At 43.1% G+C, this 21,638-nt stretch overlaps 1 protein-coding gene across 2 annotated transcripts in view; it reads right to left on the bottom strand.

The window, feature by feature from the left end:
- The window catches only part of LOC133875709 (UDP-glycosyltransferase TURAN), a 51,447-nt gene that overhangs the window by 18,971 nt on the left and 10,838 nt on the right, over nt 1-21,638 (bottom strand). For both annotated transcript variants that reach the window (XM_062313917.1, XM_062313916.1), the window contains 2 exons: nt 3,524-3,579; nt 3,273-3,413 (listed from right to left, as the gene is read on the bottom strand). In XM_062313917.1, coding sequence (XP_062169901.1) covers nt 3,273-3,413; nt 3,524-3,579 — 197 coding nt within the window. The remainder of the gene's footprint in view (nt 1-3,272; nt 3,414-3,523; nt 3,580-21,638) is intronic.

Genomic DNA, 21,638 nt, shown 5'->3' with positions numbered 1-21,638 from the left:
GGGTGAGTGGGTTTACTTGAAGCTCCAAGGGTACCGGCAGCAATCTCTCCAGAAACGACATAACCAGAAATTGGCTCCCAAGTTCTACGGCCCCTACCGCATTGTCAAGAAAATCAGTTCAATAGCATATCGATTGGCTCTACCCCCCCAAGCCAAAATTCATGATGTCTTTCATGTTTCAGTTCTCAAGAAATTGGTAGGAGTTGGCACTCCAATACATGATGATCTTCCCCTCCTTTCAGGCGATAGTCAGTTGACACCCCAAACCATCCTTGACCAGCGACTCCAGCAAGGAAATAAGGAGATACTGGTGCACTGGAAGAACCTTTCACCAGCTGATGCCACGTGGGAATCTCTCTCGGACTTCAAGCTTCGCTTTCCTACTTTTACCCTTGAGGACAAGGGTCATTTTAAGGGGGAATGAGTGTTACGCACTTATGTTAGGCGCAAAAATACCCTAGCAAACTCTGATGCTAACCACAGTGGCGGCTGAGACAAAGATGGAAGGAGAGGAAAAAAGGCTGTGCTTGAGGAGCACGGTTTTTTGGTAGGAAAGTCCTAAGAATAAGGGGTTGTGTTTCCCCAGTTGTAGCCTATGAATAAGGAATTTACTTTCCAATTAGTAGCTGATTTATAGGAAGCAAATTAAGGGAATTATACTTTCCCAAAATTATGGAAATCAAGCAATTACTGCTGTATTTGTAATTCACCCTATTTATATGGGGATTCGAATGAATAAAGGCATGCAGAAAAATTATCAAAACAACTCTTGTAGTTGAAGGAGGCAGAGGTACCTCAAATACCTCGTATCCCTTGTTACGCCCATCATAGGTAAGCCTAGGAGACTAGATCCTGCAGCCTTTCCCATAACCAAACCAGACACTCGGTCTCAAACCCGGGTCCTTAACACTGTATCTCCATGACCCATTTCTCGATTTTGATTAACGGCAGCCCGCATGGTTTCTTTCCGAGCTCTAGGGGCCTCCGCCAAGGAGGACCCGCTTTCGCCTCTCCTGTTTGTGATTGTCATGGAGGTTCTTAGTAGGATGTTGTCTAGAGCTACAATTAGGGGCTATTTATCTGGATTCCGAGTCGACCTCCAAAACGCAGCCGCTTTGGAGATCTCTCATCTTCTCTTCACAGAAGACACTATTGTTATGTGTGATGCAAATCGAGACCAGATCCTTAATTTGGGGCACATTCTCGCGTGCTTTGAGGCTATTTCGGGTTTGAAGGTCAACCTTTGGAAATCAGGATTAGTTGTGGTGGGCCATGTACCGCATCAAAAAGAGTTGGCTGACATTCTGAATTGTAGTATTTCTTCTTTGCCGTTGAAATATTTGGGTCTTCCCTTGGGCGCTTCTTTCAAGTCAAAAGCTATTTGGGATGAGGTAGTTGAGAAAATGGAAAGAAGATTGGCTAGCTGGAAGAATATCCATTTCTCTCGTGGCGGCCGTCTAACCCTTGTCAAGAGCACGCTTTCCAGTTTACCTACGTACTTCTTGTCCCTTTTCCATTTACCAGCCAGTGTAGCTCGAAGATTGTAGCATATTCAAATGGACTTTCTTTGAGATGGTTTTGATAGAGCCTAAGCTTCATCTAGTGAACTGGTAACATGTCCCAAAATAATCTGTCATTCTCCAAACATAAGTCCCACCACCTTCGAAAGCACCTGAAAATTTAAACAGCCAACTACAAACCTCCCTACATGGAGAGGGAAGGGAGGAGTCATCCACGAAAAACTATTCATGAAGTAGCTCTTCTAGTAATCACCAGAGGGAGATGTACAGAACAATTGATACAACCTGGTATAAACACGTTTAATGATACATTATGACTCATAAATAATTACTTTTGCAAGTTCTCTCATGGAAAATATTATTTAGCTATGGAAATGTAATTGTGACATTAGATTTAGTTGATGATTGAGGAGACGTTGCTTTTAAGAATGAGAATAACTTCAAAAGGCACCTGGCATAAACCAGGTCCTTTATGCCCTCCAATAGGAGATAAACACCTAAGCGTAGAAAACCGTAAGTTATTAAGACAAAAACACTAGATGTTACACTATTTCTTCAACCTATCAACAAAATCCCACATTTGAATCAAATGCCACCGATCCTCTCCTCCATCGAACGCCGCCCCCATTCTGCCGATGTTGCTCCAGTGGTGCAACCCACTAATTAGCAATCCATCGTCCACCAAGATGAGATACAATATGGAGAATCACAACACACCACAACTTAAGAAATATTGCCTTCAATCAGACACACACGACACCCAAAGCAACTCCAAAGCAAGAGACAAAATAGTCCACTCAGTTGAAACAAGCTAAAGCCCACCATCAAGTGAGAATTTAAGCTTGCGATCCAACCAAAACTTGCGTTCCAACAAGAAACAGCGAAATTCCAATGCACACGCAGATGAAATTTCAAGAAGAAGAAATCGAAACAGAGAAATAAATAGAAGCATAGGGCGGTAGCGTTGCTTTCGGTGGAGGGCCGGAGGTTGTGGCATTTATTCTCTTAAAAGGGGATGGGGCTTGGGTCCATGGTTACACAGATGGGTTTCTCTTAAAAGAATAGGAGAGATTATCTAGTGTTTTCGTCCTAATGGGTTTTGGTGTTACAAGCTGACTTGGCTTGCTGCTATTAGAGGGCACATAGGACCTGGTTTATGCCAAGTCCTTATAGAAGTTATTATCTTTAAGAATAGCAATTTGCTTCATTTACAAAAGAGTATGTATCTGGCACACAAGCCACCATATCCACATGTTAATTTCGTTCGTTTTTCATCAAGTGTTAAAAGTGTAGTAATAAGTTTTATTACGAGTCAAATAACAATGTATTAAATGAAAAATGAAAAGGAAACAACTATGCAATGTTGGACACATAGTCTCCCCCCAGATAACTCGGTAAAATAATCAGCATTTAACAACAGAAAAGGTCACATGACTTACAAATGAGTACCCGATCATTTGTATTTAGCTATCAATTGACCTCCTCTGTCATAACAAAAGTTACGAGTAAATTTTTTGCTAAACAACTACTTTTATCCATATACATCATAAGAAATCTTGGACTCTTTCATATTCCACGCAGGCAGAAACATAAACATAAATACGAAAGAAATACAAGGAATAATAAATACAATCACAATCAACGGCCAACCTTTTCTTTTTGGCCTAACAATCAATGGCCACTACAACCACATATGCCACAAAGTTGTTAAATAAAAAGCACAATATACTCAAGTGAAACATGAGTGCTCACCTGCACAATAAAAACATCAGGAGAAGGTATCCTTACACAAAGAAACCAGAGAAGCATGAAAAACTGAATTAACGGCTTGAGCAAAAGCATTATGGGGCGAAATATCTTCGGTAAGCCTTGAGGGGTAATTGGCCACTGTGTCTGAAGATTCAATACAAAATATATATATATATATATAAGTAATAAAAAGAATATGGTAGGCTCAAAATAGACCAATCTACTAAAATATTAAAATATCTCCACAGCAGTACCATTGTGTGAATATGTATAGATGGGTGAGATAAAACTGCAATGTGGGGCTCAGAACCTGTTCAAAAATTCAAATTTATGGTTATAGCAGCAGAATTAGTATTTCATACCAAATCCTCCATAATAAGTCTTTTTGTTTAGCATCCAAGAAAACAAGCAAGTTGTTCTAGACACATAATGGCTTAGGAGAAAAGAGAAATTTATTCCAAAATTCACACGGTATTTTGAAATCTACAATTAACCGTGCCAATTTGAAAGCATGAGATGACATACTAATAAAATGCATGTGCACATAATCCATACTCTTTTAGACAATGAGCAGTAATATTTGAAATTATATTAAGGAACCATGATTTATGGATTACTTATCAAAAAAAAAAAAAAAAAAGTTTACACCTCCATCAATAAGTTTAAGATAGTTTCACCCGCAAATATTAATCACTTGCAGGTCTAAAAACATAAAAGGTTCCATTTAGTTTTTTTTTTTTTTTTTTTATAAGTAAAATTTTATAGAAATGAAAGCGTAAGGCGCCCCTATGTATACAGGAAGTATACACAGGAGAGCCAAAGCTGACCCAAAAAAACCCGAACAAAAACCCAACAAAAAACCCCAAAGACAAAACCTAGAAACCGAAATAACACCCAAAAGACAACCCACAAAAGAACCAAAGCAACGCACCCAAAACTAACCAAGAAAAACCTAAAAACCGAAAGAGCACCTGCGAACAACCCACAAGAACCCCCAAGGCATACAACCCTACGACCTAATGGCCTTGTCTTTCCTACACCTCGAAGAAGCTTTAATGTCTCTGTAATTGACGGAACTTTGTAGATTTCGAAGCTCCCTCTTACTTTCGTGTTTCTTGCGCTCTATCATCTTGCCCCAAATTTCAATGAGCCTCTATCTCTGTTCCTCAGTCAACCCCGGATACATCTCAAAGATCCTCCCCCAAAGCTCTGCCTCCTTCTTCCAAGCCTCCTTCTCCCAATTCTGGTCGCAAACAAAAGGCGGATCCTTCTCCTATGGAGGCTCTGTAACCTTCTTCAAAGGGAGCTCCCTCTCCGGCGTCAACTTCTCAACTGAAGAGATCTTCTCGGCCAATTCAGTCGTTCCAGCAGATAACGGAGGGGCAACACCAGACTCTAGTACTCGACTAGGAGCCTCCAAACCTTCAGAAAACTTCTTCTCTTCTACTGGAACCGCAGGGGTTTGCGCAAACTCCTTCTTTTCTACTGGTGCCGCAGGGGCTTGAGACGACAAGGAGTAAGGATCCAACCCAGACCCAACCAGCAAGGGGATAGAACCCGGAAGAGCGAACCCAGAACTGCTAGGCAGAGGGGCAGCAGCAAACCCAGGACCATCGAAAGAATCAGACCTAGCAATAGTCACCGGAGGTACCACTTCCGAAACCAGCAAAGGGAGGAGGGCGAAAGGAACGGGCGGCTTAACAGGGGCCACCTAAGCAACCAAAACACCAACACTTGAGCTGCTAGGCTGAGGAGCCGGAGCTGGAAGAGAATCCAGAACCACCAGAGGCAAAGACATCGGCGTCGGAGAAGGGGGAGAAACCCGAGGCTCCTGCAAGCTACTTGACCCAATCCCGAATGAAGACAAGGCCGTAACCAACCCAGAACCTGCCGGGGACGAGACCTCCGGCCAAGAAGAGCGCCCAAAAACGGTCGTCAACACTAGACCCACAAACTCAGAGGTATCCGACTGGAGCGAGGCTCTAAGTTTGGGTTTATTCAAGAATCGACCCAAACGGACCCTCCTACATTTGGGGCCCCATCCTGACCCAGCAGAACAGCCCATAAATTTCCAGACAGTCCGGCCCATAATTTTTCAGACAGTCCGGCCCAAAGCCAAATTTAAACTGGCAAGCATCCGGACCACTCATGCAGATTCAAATTCAAACTAGAAGAATATACGCCTTGTGCAAAGTGAGAATTGAGAGTCTTCTTCTTACCCAGCGGACGGACACTCAAGCCTTTATCCAACGGATCAAACGGCAATCCTCGTGAAATGGATTTATCCGTCGATTCGTGCGGATTCTCCTCCAGCTCAAAGCAATTGACCGCCACACGCCCATCGTCGACCACCCTACACCACGACTCCGGCAACAAGTCCAACCCACGCAGATCAACATCCGAACCCCGTAACCCATAAACAAACCCATGTTTGACGTGGGGGACAGCATCCCCCCGAACCACAGCCGCATAGGAAGGATGAGACCCACCCAGCCGACTGGGCGAGCCACCCAAACAAACCAAAGGAAATGCCTCAGAGTCTGGCAGTCGGTCCTTAGTACCTAGGAAGGAGATCATCTTCTGCAACTCACCCGCAACCCGAGCCCAGCCCCCACCTTTACAGCCTTCAGGGATCCAAATAGCCCCTTTCCGACCCCCTTCAACGAAAACAACCACCTATAAGTAGCGGCCGGACTTATTCTCACCCCCACGAACCATCAAAACTTTCACATCCTCCTTGAAGTACTTGACAAGATCCCTCACAAAAGCATTCAAAGCCTCTTCGATGGTAGCCAACAGCCAAGCAGAAGCTTGGAAACCCAAAAATACGAACCTGCAGAACCCCTTTCTCCTCTCCTCCAAACGCAAGTTTGCCACTTCAGACTTAGCCGAAAAGGAGAAACGCTTAGCTTCCACGGAGAAGCACCGCTCCATTCTAGCAAACCGAAGACTCAAACGTCCATCGCCGGAGGAGAGTGCCACCCAAACTCAAGACCCACCAGCCGAAGACAAAAAAACCAACAACCCCCTTGTTCAGTAGCTGTCTGGTGAGAGCTGGTGTGGGCACTAAGGAGTGGGCGTCGTCAGCGTGGCACTGGGCGTGGATTAGAGATTCAGAAGAGAAGAAGAAAGGAGGAGCAAAGAAGAAGAAGAGAAGATGGGCGACGGTGTGAACTGTGAAGTCTATAAAATCTTGAGAAGAAAAATTCAAATAAGTTTCCATTCAGTTATTCCCACATGCTAAAGAATAATATATAATGACACCTCAAAGGTTCAAGATCTCCATGCTAAAAACAAAATGTTCCAACTTACAGGGTCATATTGTGAAACCCTAAAATTTTTTGATGAGTACGAAACCCCAAAATAAAATGGATTAACTCGGAGTTGTGGCAATTATTAAGAAATGTCGCTCACTCCCTCCCTCCCTCCCTAAAATAATATAGATGAACTCGGAGTTGTGGAAATTATTAAGAAATATCACTCCCTCCCTCCCTCCCTCCTAATATCACTACCTCCCTCTTAATATCACTCCCTCCCTCCCCCTCTCCCTCCCTCCCTCTCCTTGCTTTCTTTTGCCGTCTGCAAATTTTTCCTCTTCAGTATTTAGTGTCATTAATGTCATTTCCATTAAACAATTCCTAGCTATTTTCCTTTTCCATTAATACCCACTGATAATATTTACCATTAAACAGGGCAGTTTCAAAAAGTTGGGACTATATGTGAAATATTGAAATGTTAAATATGAAGATACCTCAACAAAATAATTTACACCTTATATTCTCTACACAGTTAAACTTGAGGCACCAAATGCTTTACATCAATTTCTTTTTCAGCTGAAAAAAAAAATTAAAAATAATCATAATCATAAACAAAAAAAACTCATTGCTCTGTATAGAAAATATCTTTGTACTTCATTAATGGAGTGAAGCAAATAGTCATATTTTAAAAAAGGGCAAATTTTTCCCCTTAAACTACCACCTTATTTGCAATTCTCTACCTAAACTTTCCAATTCTGAATCGACCCTTGATAGAACAAATATATTAGGCTGTAAAACCTTACTCTATAGCTGAGCATTCATTGAATATTTATAGGAGAATTACAAGAGTGCATAATAGACTAGGACTCCTATACACGCTGATCATAATAGATTAAGACTCCTATACATACTGAAAGTAGGACTCTTTAACTCCCATCTATTTAGCATACAATTAGACTTAGGACTCTAACTTAGAACCAGGAGTCTGGATGAGACCGGATGAGATAGAATTCTTATCAACCACTTTCGGATAGAGTTGTGCCGCACAAGACTCATACTTGGAATGAGAGTCTTGTGTTGTAGTTGCATTAATAACCCTATAATTCAAAAACTGGTTTCAAACATTGCTTCATTACTAGATGAAATGACCATATTACCCCTAAGGTTATTTCATAGTGTTAAGACCCCCATCCCAATCACGTGTTAAGGCCTCTTATCTTCAACCTGATTGACAACTATCAATTAACGCACAACAGGACTGAAAACCACACAACCCTTATCTTTGGTAACAGGAGCGAGGAAGCTGGTGGCCAGCACAACAACGATGTTTTGGATGGCTGTGGACTGCTGTCACAGGCTCAAACCAAGGCTGGAGAAGGACTACTTCCGCATCACGATGCAAAGCATCCTGACTAATGCTACGATTACTTCTTTCTCAGGATTTGCACTGGTGCAATTCGGCCTGGAGGCCATCGGCCCATCCACCCAATTTAATGTAGGAATATGGTATTGACACCCCACTTCAACTTCCTCACTTATACAATGTGTCTTTCTATCCCTGTGGGGTTATAGACCAAATATGAAGACTGTAGACATAGGAAATATGAATAACGCATACCATATGTGAACACAGCAAATGGGCTATACAAATCAAGTATGTACAAGTATGACTACCTCATTAATTGATGGGCCTTGTACCATTGGCTTGAAAGTTACTTGACTACATAAGTGACTGTTGAATTTTAAAAGTGAAAGCCAAAAGGAACATGAGAGCATGAGAGAGAGAGAGAGAGAGAGAGTTCCTGCTTTCCAGCCAAAATTAACAATTTATTTCCTTTACCGTAAACTTTTTATTGATAAGTAATGGCAAATTTTATAAAATGTGTGAAGCATCCCTAAGTACACCGGAGAGTATACAGAAGGAACACCAAAAACAAAAACAAAAACAAAAAAAACAAAGAACCCATCCAAGGACACCCGCAAAGAGAGCCTGCAGCCCATCCAAGAACAAGAATTACAACAATACACCCACAACCCACGAGCCCTAGGCTTCATCAGAATGGTGAAAGCCTTTACCCGGACTAGAACAAATACCTTGTTCTGACAGAACCGTCATGCCTTTACCCCGGCTAGAACAGACACCTCTAGCATCAAAATTGATAGAACACTCCAAGTTTTTAAGCTCCCTTCTCCCTTCTGGTTCAGAAGGAGAAACCAAGACCTCATGACCATGTTTCTCTTCCAGCTCTGTCAAAAGATCCATAAGCTTTTTCTCATTACCCCCACAAGAAATCCCTAGAAAGGAATACAACCCCTTCGCACATTGCACTGTCTCAGAATAGACGAGATTCTCACCCAACTCTCCATTCTCAGCAGCCCCATCCAACCCATTGCACCAATCCTATTTCTTTTATCGTAAACTTAATTGATGGATTCAATAAAATAACAACCATCAGAAGGCTAGTGATTTGATTCCAAATTTAAGATTCAATAGCTTGATTATTATGAAACTTATCACAACTCCAAGTTTGGCTAATGCAATTGCAAATAGCTCTAAATGAGCATCATAGGACTAAGCTCTCCATGGTGGCAGTAATGGAACTGTAACATGGTTTACATGGCAATGGTATGGAGCCAGCAAATTGGGAGAGGGAACCAAGTTGTTCTTGATGGGGAAACCTCAATGGTGCGTCAATCACCATTGAGCATCTATTTATACAAAACCCTTGTCCCATTCCTGCCCCAAACCCACAAACATACACACCTATATAACACAAAATAACCTTCTACCAAACATTGATGAGTAATGCTACAAGTCCCTCTTGTATCCATCCAAAAATGATGTGGCTTTTAAAATTTTTTTTTTTATAAGTAAGAGAATTTCATTAAAAAAGCGTAAGGCGCCCCTTAAGTACGCAGGATGTATACACAGAAGCAACTCAGCTAGCCCACATAAAAAACCCAATAAAACCACAAGGAACCCACAAGAAAACCCCTAACAAGCATAATATAAACCTTCACAAAACAAAAGAAACCCCCAATAGTAACCCCCGAATACAAAAAAAAACCTTAAAAGCACCCAAACCAACCCCAAAAACCCCCCAACAAGACCCCCTAAACCCAAAAGAAAAAAAACCCTAGAACCCGAGAAAAACCCAAGAGAAACACCCTTCAAAATAATCCAAGCAAAAACCAAACCCGAGGAATGGCCCACAAACCCACCCAAACACACAAAGGCACATAACTCTACAACATAAGGCCCTTTCCTTTCCTACGCCTAGTGGAAGATTTAGCGTCGCCATAGTTGATATAGCTATGCAGGTTTAGAAGCTCCCTCTTGCCTTTGGACTTTTGGCGCGATATCATCTTGTCACGCTGAAATTCTTCTTCCATGGCATCCCGAATGGCCAACGCCTCGTCCCCAAAAGCGCCCTCTAACGCCCAATTCAAAGGCGAAACATCCCAAAGATCAACGTCCTCCTCCCAAACCACAGTCTCCCCGTTATGATCAAAACCGATCGGCCAATTCCAAGATTGGGAGAAACTATTACTCTCAATAGGTGAAGAAATGGAACAACCTTTAGGAGGGGAGGAAGGCCCAACCATCCCAACATCGAAGACCTTCCGAGGTGAAGCGGGAGTAGCTGGCATCTTTGGGCGAGGGTTAAGAAACCCCTTTCTAAGAATGCCCGTCTTCACTGGAGACTCTGCAACCTTCTTCGTTGGAGGCTCTGCAACCGCAACCTTATTAACAGCTAAGTCGGCAACCAACTTCGAGGCTTTCAAGGAATCTGATAGAAGCACATCGTTCCACTTCAACGAAACCCCTTCCCTAAGTATCCTCGCCTTCTTGATATAACTTCGAAATGGCTTCGAGACCACGGGGAAAGAAGAGCGCAACTTCTCTCCCAACTCAGTGGCTCCAATGGAAGGAGGGGTCGTGAGTTGAGAGACCGTCCGAGAAGCACCATCAGGATTGCACCGCAGAGGACACCTGAGCCGGCAGAGAAACAACCTGGACCACCGGAGGAAGGGACACCTGAGCCGGCGAGGGGGGAAACCCGAAAAGCTTAGGGGCAGTAACCCGGCTAGGAACTACCTTCAAACAGCTAGACCCTCCCCCCAATAAGGAAAACGGCACCGGAAAAACCCCTAGAACAGCCGGCACCGGCACCGGCACTGGAAGAGCAGGAGACACCCCTGGGGCTGGAAAATCCTCCTCCGGAGAAGGAATCCCCAAACCCCCAGGAGGATGACGATCCAGAGAGAACCTAGAAGAAGACGTCCGAACCAGAGAAGCCCCTGGAACAGCCGGCAACGAAGGCTCCGGCCGAAGAAGAGCAAGAGACGGCGCCGGAAAAGGAGACGCCCTTGGAGCTACTAGACCCTCCCCCGACGAAGGAACCACCAAACCCCCAGGAGGAGGCCGAATGAGAGACAACCCAGAAAAAGACTCTGGCGTCAACTCCGGCAAGATTCTCGACGAACGGGATTTAGGTTTCGGCAAGAGTTGGGCCAAACGAAAACCAGAACGTTTTCGACCTAGGCCAAACCCGACAAACCGGCCCAAAAAATTCTTAATAGCCCGACCCAAGACCACTTTCAAATCGTTGACCAACTTGCTCCACGTGCGCAACATCAAAAATTCGAAATTCGAATTTGAACTTGGAGACGGCTTTTTACCCAGCGATTCAAACGGCCGGTCTTTAACCAACGGGTCAGAAGGACGAGACTCCAAGGCGAAACAACCCACTGCCGAGCTCAGGACTTGCTCAGCATGACTCGTCGCCGGGAGGGGAACAAGAGCATCCGGCTCCTCCGACGAAGCCCTCAACTCAGAACGATGATCCCCCACGAAGGGCAACTTTTTCACAGCGGTGGACGGAACCGAGCACAACACCTCCGCAAAGGATGGTCCCGTCCACTTTGAAACCAAACCCAAACTCGGCCCTAAAACCTTCGCATCTTTCTTGGTCAATGAAGACGAGGAACCTAGCCCTGTACCCAGCGTAGCAGAGAGGAAATCGACAGCCTTACTCAACTCTCCGGAGAATTTCTGCCATCCCCTCCTTCCACGACCCTCAGGGATGAAGATGAACCCTTTCCGACCGCCCAGCCCAAAGGTTGTCGCCTCTAAGAAGCGCCCAGCTCTGTTCCCACCCGTCCGAGCAATCAGAACTTTCGAGCCTTCTCGGAATGACTTGATAAAATCTTGTTCTTCCGGTATACCCAACAGCATCTCCAACGTCGCTGCTAGCCATTTTGAGCATTGAATACTCAGGACAACTTTGCCCAAAAAGCTTTTTCTTTTCTCCACCACCCTCAGCACCGACGCCCCATCCAAAACCACGAAAGCAAAAGACTTCGCCTCCACAGTAAATCTCTTCCCCATCTCACTACATCAGACCGATTTGGTTGGAAGAACGGGATTTCAGAACCAAAACCGTAAATCTCCCTCGCTCTAGGAGCTGGCCAAGCTGTGAAGGGCTGCCTTTTAAAATTACCATTTGATTTGTGATAGATCATTACTGAATTTTGATCCAAAAGTAGTTTTAAAAGCCGTTTCATTTTTAGAGAGACACAAGGGTGACTTCTAAAATTACTCAACATTGACCCAACAAAAATTCTCCAAAACTAGAAAAGAAATTTTTTTTTTTTGATAAGTAATTGCAATTTATAAAAATAAGCGCAGAGGGGCGCAACCCTTATACACGGGAAGTATACAAAAGAACCCCTAAAAGGAACGAGTAGAAAATAATTTTAAAAAGTCTACATAAGTAAAAACATTATAGTTATGATGGGATACTATCCAAATATATAACGTATTGAGCAACCGCTTCCATAACTCCACCATAGATGTCTTTATATCTATAAATAGCCGCGCATTCCGCTCCCTCCAAATACATCACAATAAGCACAGAGTAGCTAACCACCAAGCTTCTTTAGCACGATCATACCCAATCGCCGCCCCCCAACTATTCAACAACTCCAACACCGTTCGTGGCATAACCCACTCTACCCCAAATAAAATAAGAATGTAGCTCCAAAAATCCCGGGCGATTTCGCAGTGAAGCAACAAATGATCAATAGACTCCCCACTCTTCTTACACAAACAGCACCACTCAATCACTATAACATTCCTCTTACGCAAGTTATCATGCGTCAATATTTTGCCCAAAGCTGCTAACCATACGAAGAAAGCCACCATTGTTGGAGCCTTAACACGCCATATATTCTTCCAGGGAAAAGATGGAAAAGATGGACCATCTTTCCTAATAAGCTCTTCATAGAAGGATCTCACCTCAAATAAACCTTTTTTAGAGGGATTCCACACTAACCTGTCACCCTCTCCATGTCGAGCCGAAATGGAGTACAGTCGATCGAAGAAAGAAAGGACCATATCCAACTCCCAAACCTAGATTTGTCGCGTAAAAAGAACATTCCACGAAATAACACCATTATGAACAGCCAAATTATCCTCCACCATTGCATCTTTGTTCCTCACTATACTAAAAAGAGTTGGAAAGCATTGCTTCAAGGATCTATCCCCACACCACCAATCATGCCAAAAACTAATGTGTTCCATTCCCCACCTCAAAACGAACAAAATTGCGAAATTTCTCCCACCCCTTCCTAATATGTTTCCACACACCCACTCCAAAGGAACCTGACACCTCTTTCGAACACCAACCACCCTTGAGGCTCTCAAATTTTGCGTCAATCACCAATCGCCATAAAGCCTCTCTCTCCCTACCATATCTCCACAACCATTTTCCCAGAAGTGTTCGATTAAACTGGATGAAATTGTGAACTCCCAACCCACCTGAGTGTAATGGAGTACAAATCCTATTCCATTTCACTAAATGAAATTTGGCCTCATCCCCAATGCCACCCCAAAGAAAAGCCTTTTGAATATTATCAAGACAATTAGCCACCCTCACTGGAATAGGAAACAACGACAAGAGATAAGTAGGATGGTTGGAAAGCATACTTTTAAGAAGAGTTAGCCGCCCACCCTTTGACAAATACATATGATTTCATCCAGCCAATCTCATTTCCATTTTCTCAATAACACCGTTCCAAATAGACACGGACTTGTAAGAAGCACCCAATGGCAAACCCAAGTATGTCATAGGCAAAGAAGCGACCCGACATCTAAGTAAGTGAGCCAATCCTTCGACATCCTCTACCGCACCAATAGGAACAATTTCTGATTTTCCTAAGTTAATCCTTAAACCCGAAGCTGCCTCAAAGCAAAGGAAGATACATCTCAGATGGCGAATTTGTTCTTCCTGTGCCCCACAAAAAATCAATATGTCATCAGCAAACATTAAATGGTTCACAACTAAGGCCTCAGGCTCCCTGGATCCCACTGAAAACCCAGTCAAGTTGCCTTAATCCAATGCAGCACTCAGCATCCGGCTCAAAGCCTCCATAACCACCACAAACAAAAAATGAGAGAGAGGATCTCCTTGCCGCAAACCCCGAGAGCTGTTAAAGAAACCCGACGGGGTTCCATTCACAAGAACAGAAAATCTCACCGTAGAAATACAAAACCGAATCCAAGCCCTCCATTTTCCCCAAAACCACAACGGTGCAACAAATATAGCAAGAAGTCCCAATTCACATGATCATAAGCCTTCTCCAGATCCAACTTACATAGCAACCTAGGTTCTCCTAATCAAATTTGACTATCCACACATTCATTGGCAATAAGCACTGAATCCAAGATTTGTCAACCACCTATAAACGCATTCTGAATGTTGGAGATAATCTTGCTCAAAACTGATTTAAACCTGTTCGCAAGGACTTTGGAAATAATCTTGTAAATCCCCCCTACCAAACTAATAGGGCGAAAATCTCTCACATCCATGGCACCAGTCTTCTTTGGAATCAGAGAGACGAAAGTAGCATTAAAGCTCTTCTCAAACTTGCCTCGAGTGTGAAATTCTGCAAAAACATCCATAATGTCAATTTTTAACATATCCCAACACTTATGAAAGAAAGCCATAGTGAAGCCATCAAGACCCGGTGCCTTATCTCCATTCAAATCCCTGATCACATCCCACAACTCCTCCTCAAACGCTCTTTCTAGCCAAATGCACTCCTCCGCATCCATGGATAAGAAAGATAAGCCCTCCACCCTAGGCCGCCAAGAACAATTCTCAAAATACAGATTGTTGTAATATTGGACTATATGCTCCTTTATCTCCACAAAGTTCCTAGAAATTGCACTATTTATAGTCAGAGTCTATTTGATTTAATTTACGATGCAAGTTGGCCACCCTGTGAAAAAACTGTGTTCTTGTCCCCCTCCCTCAACCACAAAGCTCTAGATTTCTGTCTCCAACTTATTTCCTCAAAAAGGAGAGTCTTCTCCAATTCTTTCGACATATCAATCTTTCGAACCTTTTCGTCCTCCTCTAAGCAATGGCATTCTTCAACTAAATCCAGCTCTCGAATACCCTCCAATAATTCTTTCTTTTTCTTCCCTATATCACCAAACACTTCTTCATTCCATTTCTTCAAATCTGTCTTCAAAGCCTTCAATTTATTAGCCAAAATGAAACTTGGCAAACCCGAAAACTCGTAAGACAACCACCACTTTTTAACCTGCTCAACAAAACCCTCATATTTCAGCCACATGTTCTCAAATTTAAAATATACGTTTCCCCTCTAGGAGCCCCACAATCCAACAACAAAGGAAAGTGATCGGAAAGAAGTCTTAGCAATCTCTTCTGTGTCGCTTCAGGAAAGTTTTCCTCCCACTCTAGAGAAACTAAGAACCTGTCGATTCTAGACCATATTTGATCTTCGTGATTATTTGACCAAGTAAACTGGCCATCTTCAAGTGGTAGATCCACTAAATTTTGCATGAAGATGAAGTCTAAAAACTCTTCCATAGCTGCGGAGAAGCCGGCACCACTAGACCTTTCACTAGGAAACGAACCACATTAAAATCTCCCCCAATACACCAAGGCATCTCCCACCAACTCATAAAGCCAGCTAACTCAACCCACAAATCCGTCTTATCCCTGTCATCATTCGGGCGATAAACCCCTCCAAACGCCCATACTGCATTATCATCAGTGTTGCACAAAGAACAAGCAACGGTATATCTACCAACACAATCCTCCACTTTCTCCACCACCCTTCTATCCCACATTAACAAAACCCCACCCGACGCTCCATTCGCTCCCATATAACACCAATCTACATGACAACAACTCCATACACTTCGTACCACCTCCCTTGAAATAACTGACATCTTAGTTTCCACCAAGCAGACAATATCCGCTTTCTACTCCTTTAGAAGCCCTCTAATCTCCAATCTTTTTTCAATCGCATTAAGCCATCTAACGGTCCATATTAATATTTTAGGCTTCATAAGAGCGAGATGGGCCCCTTCCCCTATGTCTTTCACTAACATATTGTACCCCTTTCTTCTCATAGTTAATGGACCAAGCCAGCCTATTTAACTCCTGCTGCCCTTTCACCCTCTAAGAAGACGGAAACTTTGTTTCGGAACCTTCCAAAGAACGGTCTCTGGCAACTTCAATCTCCTCAAATATTGCAACCAATTTATCCTCAAAACCTTCACAAGATAATCCTATAATTTGATAAATATTCTTGACTCTGTCCACCACCCATCTAGGAGACACCCTCTGCCCATCTATACCTTCTACTGCCAACAGTGTTAATACCATCGGTTCACAACTCTCCACTTGCTTTTCCACTGGAAAATCTTCTATTGCATAGTCACCCACTTCATCCTCTTCTGACAGAAATACCACCAGCTCAAGATTGCATTCTTCTTGTCTGTGATCCACTAGCTCTGTAAACACAGGGCACAACGACAAGCAGGAGGTCTGAGGAGCCATCAAAATACCTCCACCAGCTTCCGATAAAGTCATTGAAGACCATTTTCCAACATCAGGACTGAACTCCACCAACTCGGTGCTCTCTCCCACTTCAGCTGAGACAAACCCAGACTGGCAACTGCAATCTGAGACCAACCCACGTGAAATAACCGGCAATACCTCCATCTATCTCAAAGCAGACATCGTGGCCTTCGGTTCTCCTTCCCCTCTGCCCGAGTCAACCTCAGACACCGGAGTCATAGGACAGCTCCGACTAGCACCCGCATCAAACGTAGTTTGCCGCTGCTTTACTCTCCAGACCGCCGTAGATTGTGGGTATGCTACGTTGCGACGCTAATAGACCCGACCCAAAAAACCTGGTTTGACCGCCAAAGTCGATTCACCAAAACTCAGACTTATAGTCTCCGCCAGCACAGCGGAAGAAGAAAATATGGTAAAGATCCAGAGGGGTATTCAGGAGAAATAGAAATGGGAGATTGGGAATTAAAAGCTCTACGGAGAACCGGTGGATTTTGCCGTGAGAGATTGGTAGGAGTCGATAGACATTTGGAAAAGACCTACAAGAGTATTTCATATATTTCCAATAGGGCTGTGATCGAGCCGAGTCAAGCCGAATAATGAATGTTCAAGCTTGATTCATTTATTTTTGTTTCGAACACAAGCCAAGCTCAAGTTTATCAGTGAACTAAATAAAAATTGGTTCATTAATTGTTTGAACAAAAACTCAAGCTTCTTCAGCACTTGATCAATTAACTTATTCATTCCTTATATAAAGTAAGTATCGTCATTGTCTTTTTTTTCGTAAATCCATGCCAAATATTAGTTACTTAATTATTTTTAAGATTTTATCATTCGTGTTAATTACATATATTTATTTTTATTTATAAACTTATTAAACTTAACTTCATGAACCTTGTATTTGTAATAAATCATATATTATTTTTTATCATGAATGGACTATTAATATCATAACTTATAACCTTCTTTAAAATCTTAAACAATCCAATCTTAAGTCTATATATATATATATGTTTTACAGTATATATATACATTTTCATACACACACAAACACATATATCTATATCAAGTCTCACAATCACAAGAATTTAAACGATACTTACACTTTAGGAAGAGAATTCCCTTTTATCCTTCTAAATATTTAAGACGTTCTCATTAAAAATAACTATATAAAATAATAAAAATGAACTTATACGAGTTGAGCCGAATTTATACGAGTTTGATAAATAAGTCTAAATATTCATGCTCGATTCGTTTATTAAACAAATAAAACTCGAGTTGAGTTTATACAAGTAGAGATCGAGCTATTTACGAATAGCTCCATTTATTAATAGCCCTAATTTTCAGCTGGGTTATTTGGTCATTCATAGTTTCAGGCGAAGTGCACGGCGCACGTGTTGCCTTTCTGTCCAGATTAAAGCTTGATTTGAAAGAGGGGGAGATTGAAATCAATACATTGTTAAGGGATCTATTATAGAAATTAAATTGGGGGTTGTTGTTGTTGTTTATTATTTGATCGGATTTAATATTATTTTTTTTGATAAATAAAGTATATTTCCAAAAAAAAAAATGCAGAGAGGCGCAACCCAAAGTACACAGGATGTATACATGATACCCCTGATTCAACAAAAAAAAAGAACACAAATCTAAAAAATCAGAACAAGAACACTCAGACACAACCTGTAGCATCACTCTCTACATAAACACAGTTTGCATCAAATGGAGCGGTGCTTCTCTATGGAAGCCAAACGTTTTTCCTTTTCAGCGAAGGCTGAAGTGCCGGAACTGTGCTTGGAGGAAAGGAGAAAGGGGTTCTACGGGTTCATAGTTTTGGGTCTTCAAGGTTCAGCTTGGTTGTTGGCTTTTGTAGAGGAGGCCTTGAAGGTTTCAGCGAAGGAATTCGTCCAGTACTTCCGGCAGGATGTGAAAGTATTGATGGTTCGAAGGGGTGAGAACAAGTCCGGCCGCTACCTAGAGGTGGAAGTCTTCGCTGAGGGTGGTCGAAAAGGGGCTATTTGGCTCCCTGAAGGCCGTGAAGGTTGGGGCTGGGCTCGAGTTGCGGGGGTACTACAGAAGATGATCAATTTCCTCGGTCCTGAGGATCAGACGATGGGTTCTGAGGCGTTTTCTTTGGAGGGGACTCAGATAAGGGGTGTCTCTTCCAATCGGCTGGGCAGGTCTCCTCCATTGTATGCGACTATGGTTCGGTGGGAAGTTGTCTCTCACGGCACGCATGCAGGGTTGCGGGGTTCGGATGGAGAACTACATGGGTTGGACCTATTTCCGGTATCATGGTGTAGGGTGGTCGAAGACGGGAGATTGGCGGTGAATTGCTTTGATCTGGAGGAGCAACTGTACGGGTCGACGGAGAAGTCCACGCCTCCAGTATGGTCAGGGAATTCTTCGTTTGATCCGCTAGACAAAGGTTTACCTCATCGTCCGCTAGGTAAGAAGAAGAAGCATGTTGTTTACTCTGCACGGGTCCATCTCATTTGAATTCAAATTTACATACGTGGACCAGGATGCTCCTCAGCTTTAAATTGGCTTTGGGCCGGGCTCTTGGGAATCTTCTAGGCTAGTTTGCTGGGTCCGGTTCGGGCCTCAAACGGAAAGGGCTTCAGTTGGGTTGCTTCTTGCCGAAAATCAAAACCAAAGCATCGTTTCAGACAGAAACTTCCGAGGATGCGGGTCCCGTGTCGACGGTCGTTCTGGGGTGCTCTCTTCGGCCGGAGACAACATCGCAGACAGACTCTGGGTTGATTCCGGGGTTGTCTTCTTCCGGGGGTGGGCCTAGCCGTCGGAAACTTTTTCCAACTGGAGATGTGGGTATGGGTACGACGGAGATTCAGCTGAAGATTTCTTCAGGGACAAAATCTGTGGTGGTTCTGGGGCTGTCATCTTCTGGGAGTGTGTCGAGCCATCTGCCTCTCGTTCCAACGGCTGAATCCGACACGCTACCTAGTCCCAATGCTTCTGTCCTTCTGTCTAGCAACCCAGTTGGTGTTGTTGCTGGGTTGACTCAACCTTTCTTCCCTTTTCCTTCTCTCTCAGGGGCGGCTGAATTGGGTGAGAAGATCCGTTCTTCTCTCCCCGCGTTACAGTCTACTAAACCTTTCCAGAGCTATTACCGGAATGCTAGGGATCTCAGGTAAGGTCACTCAGTGAAGTGGAATGAGGGCTGTTAGCAGATTCCCTGGCTGCTTCAAAGACGCCTATCTGTTCTGCTAAAAAGGAAGTAGCTGCAGTGCCTTCGTTGAAGAATTCTATGGGTTCTGCAAAGAAGGGTTTCCTTCGAAAGGGGTTCCTCAACCCTCGCCCGGCTGCGATAGCCCCTACCGCGTCTCATGAGGCCAAGGATGTTGGGATGATAGGGCTTCACTCCCCCCCGGGAGGTCACATCATTCCTTCATCCGTAGAGGGCAATGGTTTTTCTCAATCTCAGGAATGCCTTATCAGGTTTGATCTTAATGGGGAGTTAGTTGTTTGGGAGAAGGATGGTGATTTTTGGGATGGGTTGCCCTTAGATTGGTCGTTGGATGGGGTTCAGGGCGAGGAGTCTTTGGCAATCCCTGATGCCATGGAAGATGAATTTCATCAGGACAAGATGATAGCACGCCAAAAGACCAAAGGAAAGAGGGAGCTTTTGAATATGAAAAGTTCCATTAATTACGGCGTTGCAAGTGCTCCCTCTAGGCGCGGGAAAGGCAAGGCTCTCATGTAGTAGGGTTTTGTGCCCTCGTGGGTTTAGAGGTTTTCGGGTTTTAGGGCTTACCTCCTTGTGGGTTTTGTTGGGTTCTTTTGTGGGCTATTTCTCGAGTGATCCTTTTGGGCTTTAGGGTTTTGTTGGGTGCTTTTAGTGGATTGGCTTTGGTTGTTCCTGTGTATACTCCATGTGTACTTACGGATGCCTTTCGCTTTTTCTAATAAAACTTTTCTTACTTATCAAAAAAATCGAACCAATCTCATAATCTTCAAAACTGCGTACATTCTGTTCCTTCCATAGACACCACATCAAACATAACGAAGCCATTCTCCAAATCAGCACCAACAACTGGTTGCCCATTTGCCCCCTCCAACTCCCCAACATTTCTATCACCGATCACAGCATTTTTGATAAATAAAGTATATTTCCAACAACAAAAAAATGTAGAGGTGTGCAACCCAAAGTACACAGGATGTATACATGATACCCCTAATTCAACAAGAAAAATGAACACAAATCTAAAAAATCAGAATAAGAACACTCAAACACGAACTATAACATCACTCTACATAAACACGGTTTGTATCACCAATTTCTTCAAGTTAATCGAACCAGTCTCATAATCTTCAAAACTGCGTACATTCCGTTCCTTCCATAGACATCACATCAAACATAACAAAGCCATTCTCCAAATCGGCACCAACAACTAGTTGCCCCTTTGCCCCCTCCAACTCCCCAACATCTTTATCACCGATCACGGCATAACCCACACAACACCAAACAGCCGCAATATCATACTCCACAATTCTGTAGCAACCATACAATACAGGAACAAATGATCAATGGACTCTCTACAAGTCTTACACATATAGCACCACTACATAACAATAATATTCCTCTTGCGTAAATTATCCAAAGTTAGAATTTTTCCTAAAGTCATCATCCACACAGAGAAAGCCACTCTCGGAGGAATTTTAACTTTCCAAATACTCTTCCAAAAAAAAAGAAGAATCTATAGGACTAGATAATACCTTATAGTAAGACTTCACTTCAAATGATTTCCTTCTAGAAGGAATTCAACAAATTTTATCCTCTCCTTCATACCTTACTTTAAGAGAATACAACATCTCAAAAAATCTAGAGAACACTTCCACCTCCCAATCATGTACAGGTTCAGTAAACAAAATATTTCACAGAATGTTACCATTTTGTCTCTACATATTCTCCGCCACCCATGTATCCTTACCAGACGCAATAGTAAATAGTTCTAGAAAAAGAAGCTTTAAAGGTAAATCCTCACACCACACATCATGCCAAAACAAAACTCTAGAACCATCTCCGACTTCATATCTCACATGAGTTGCAAAAGCATCCCAACCCCTCCTAATACATTTCCACACTCCCACTCCAAAAGAACCCCCAACCTCCTTAGAACACCAACAACCCCTCATACTACCATATCTAATATCCACCATCTTTCTCCAAAGAGCATCCATTTCCATTGCAAACC

This window comes from Alnus glutinosa, chromosome 8, assembly GCF_958979055.1.
Source record: "Alnus glutinosa chromosome 8, dhAlnGlut1.1, whole genome shotgun sequence".
NCBI lineage: Eukaryota > Viridiplantae > Streptophyta > Magnoliopsida > Fagales > Betulaceae > Alnus > Alnus glutinosa.
The sequence above is the reverse complement of the archived record's forward strand: the minus strand, read 5'-3'. Positions and strand labels throughout refer to the sequence as shown.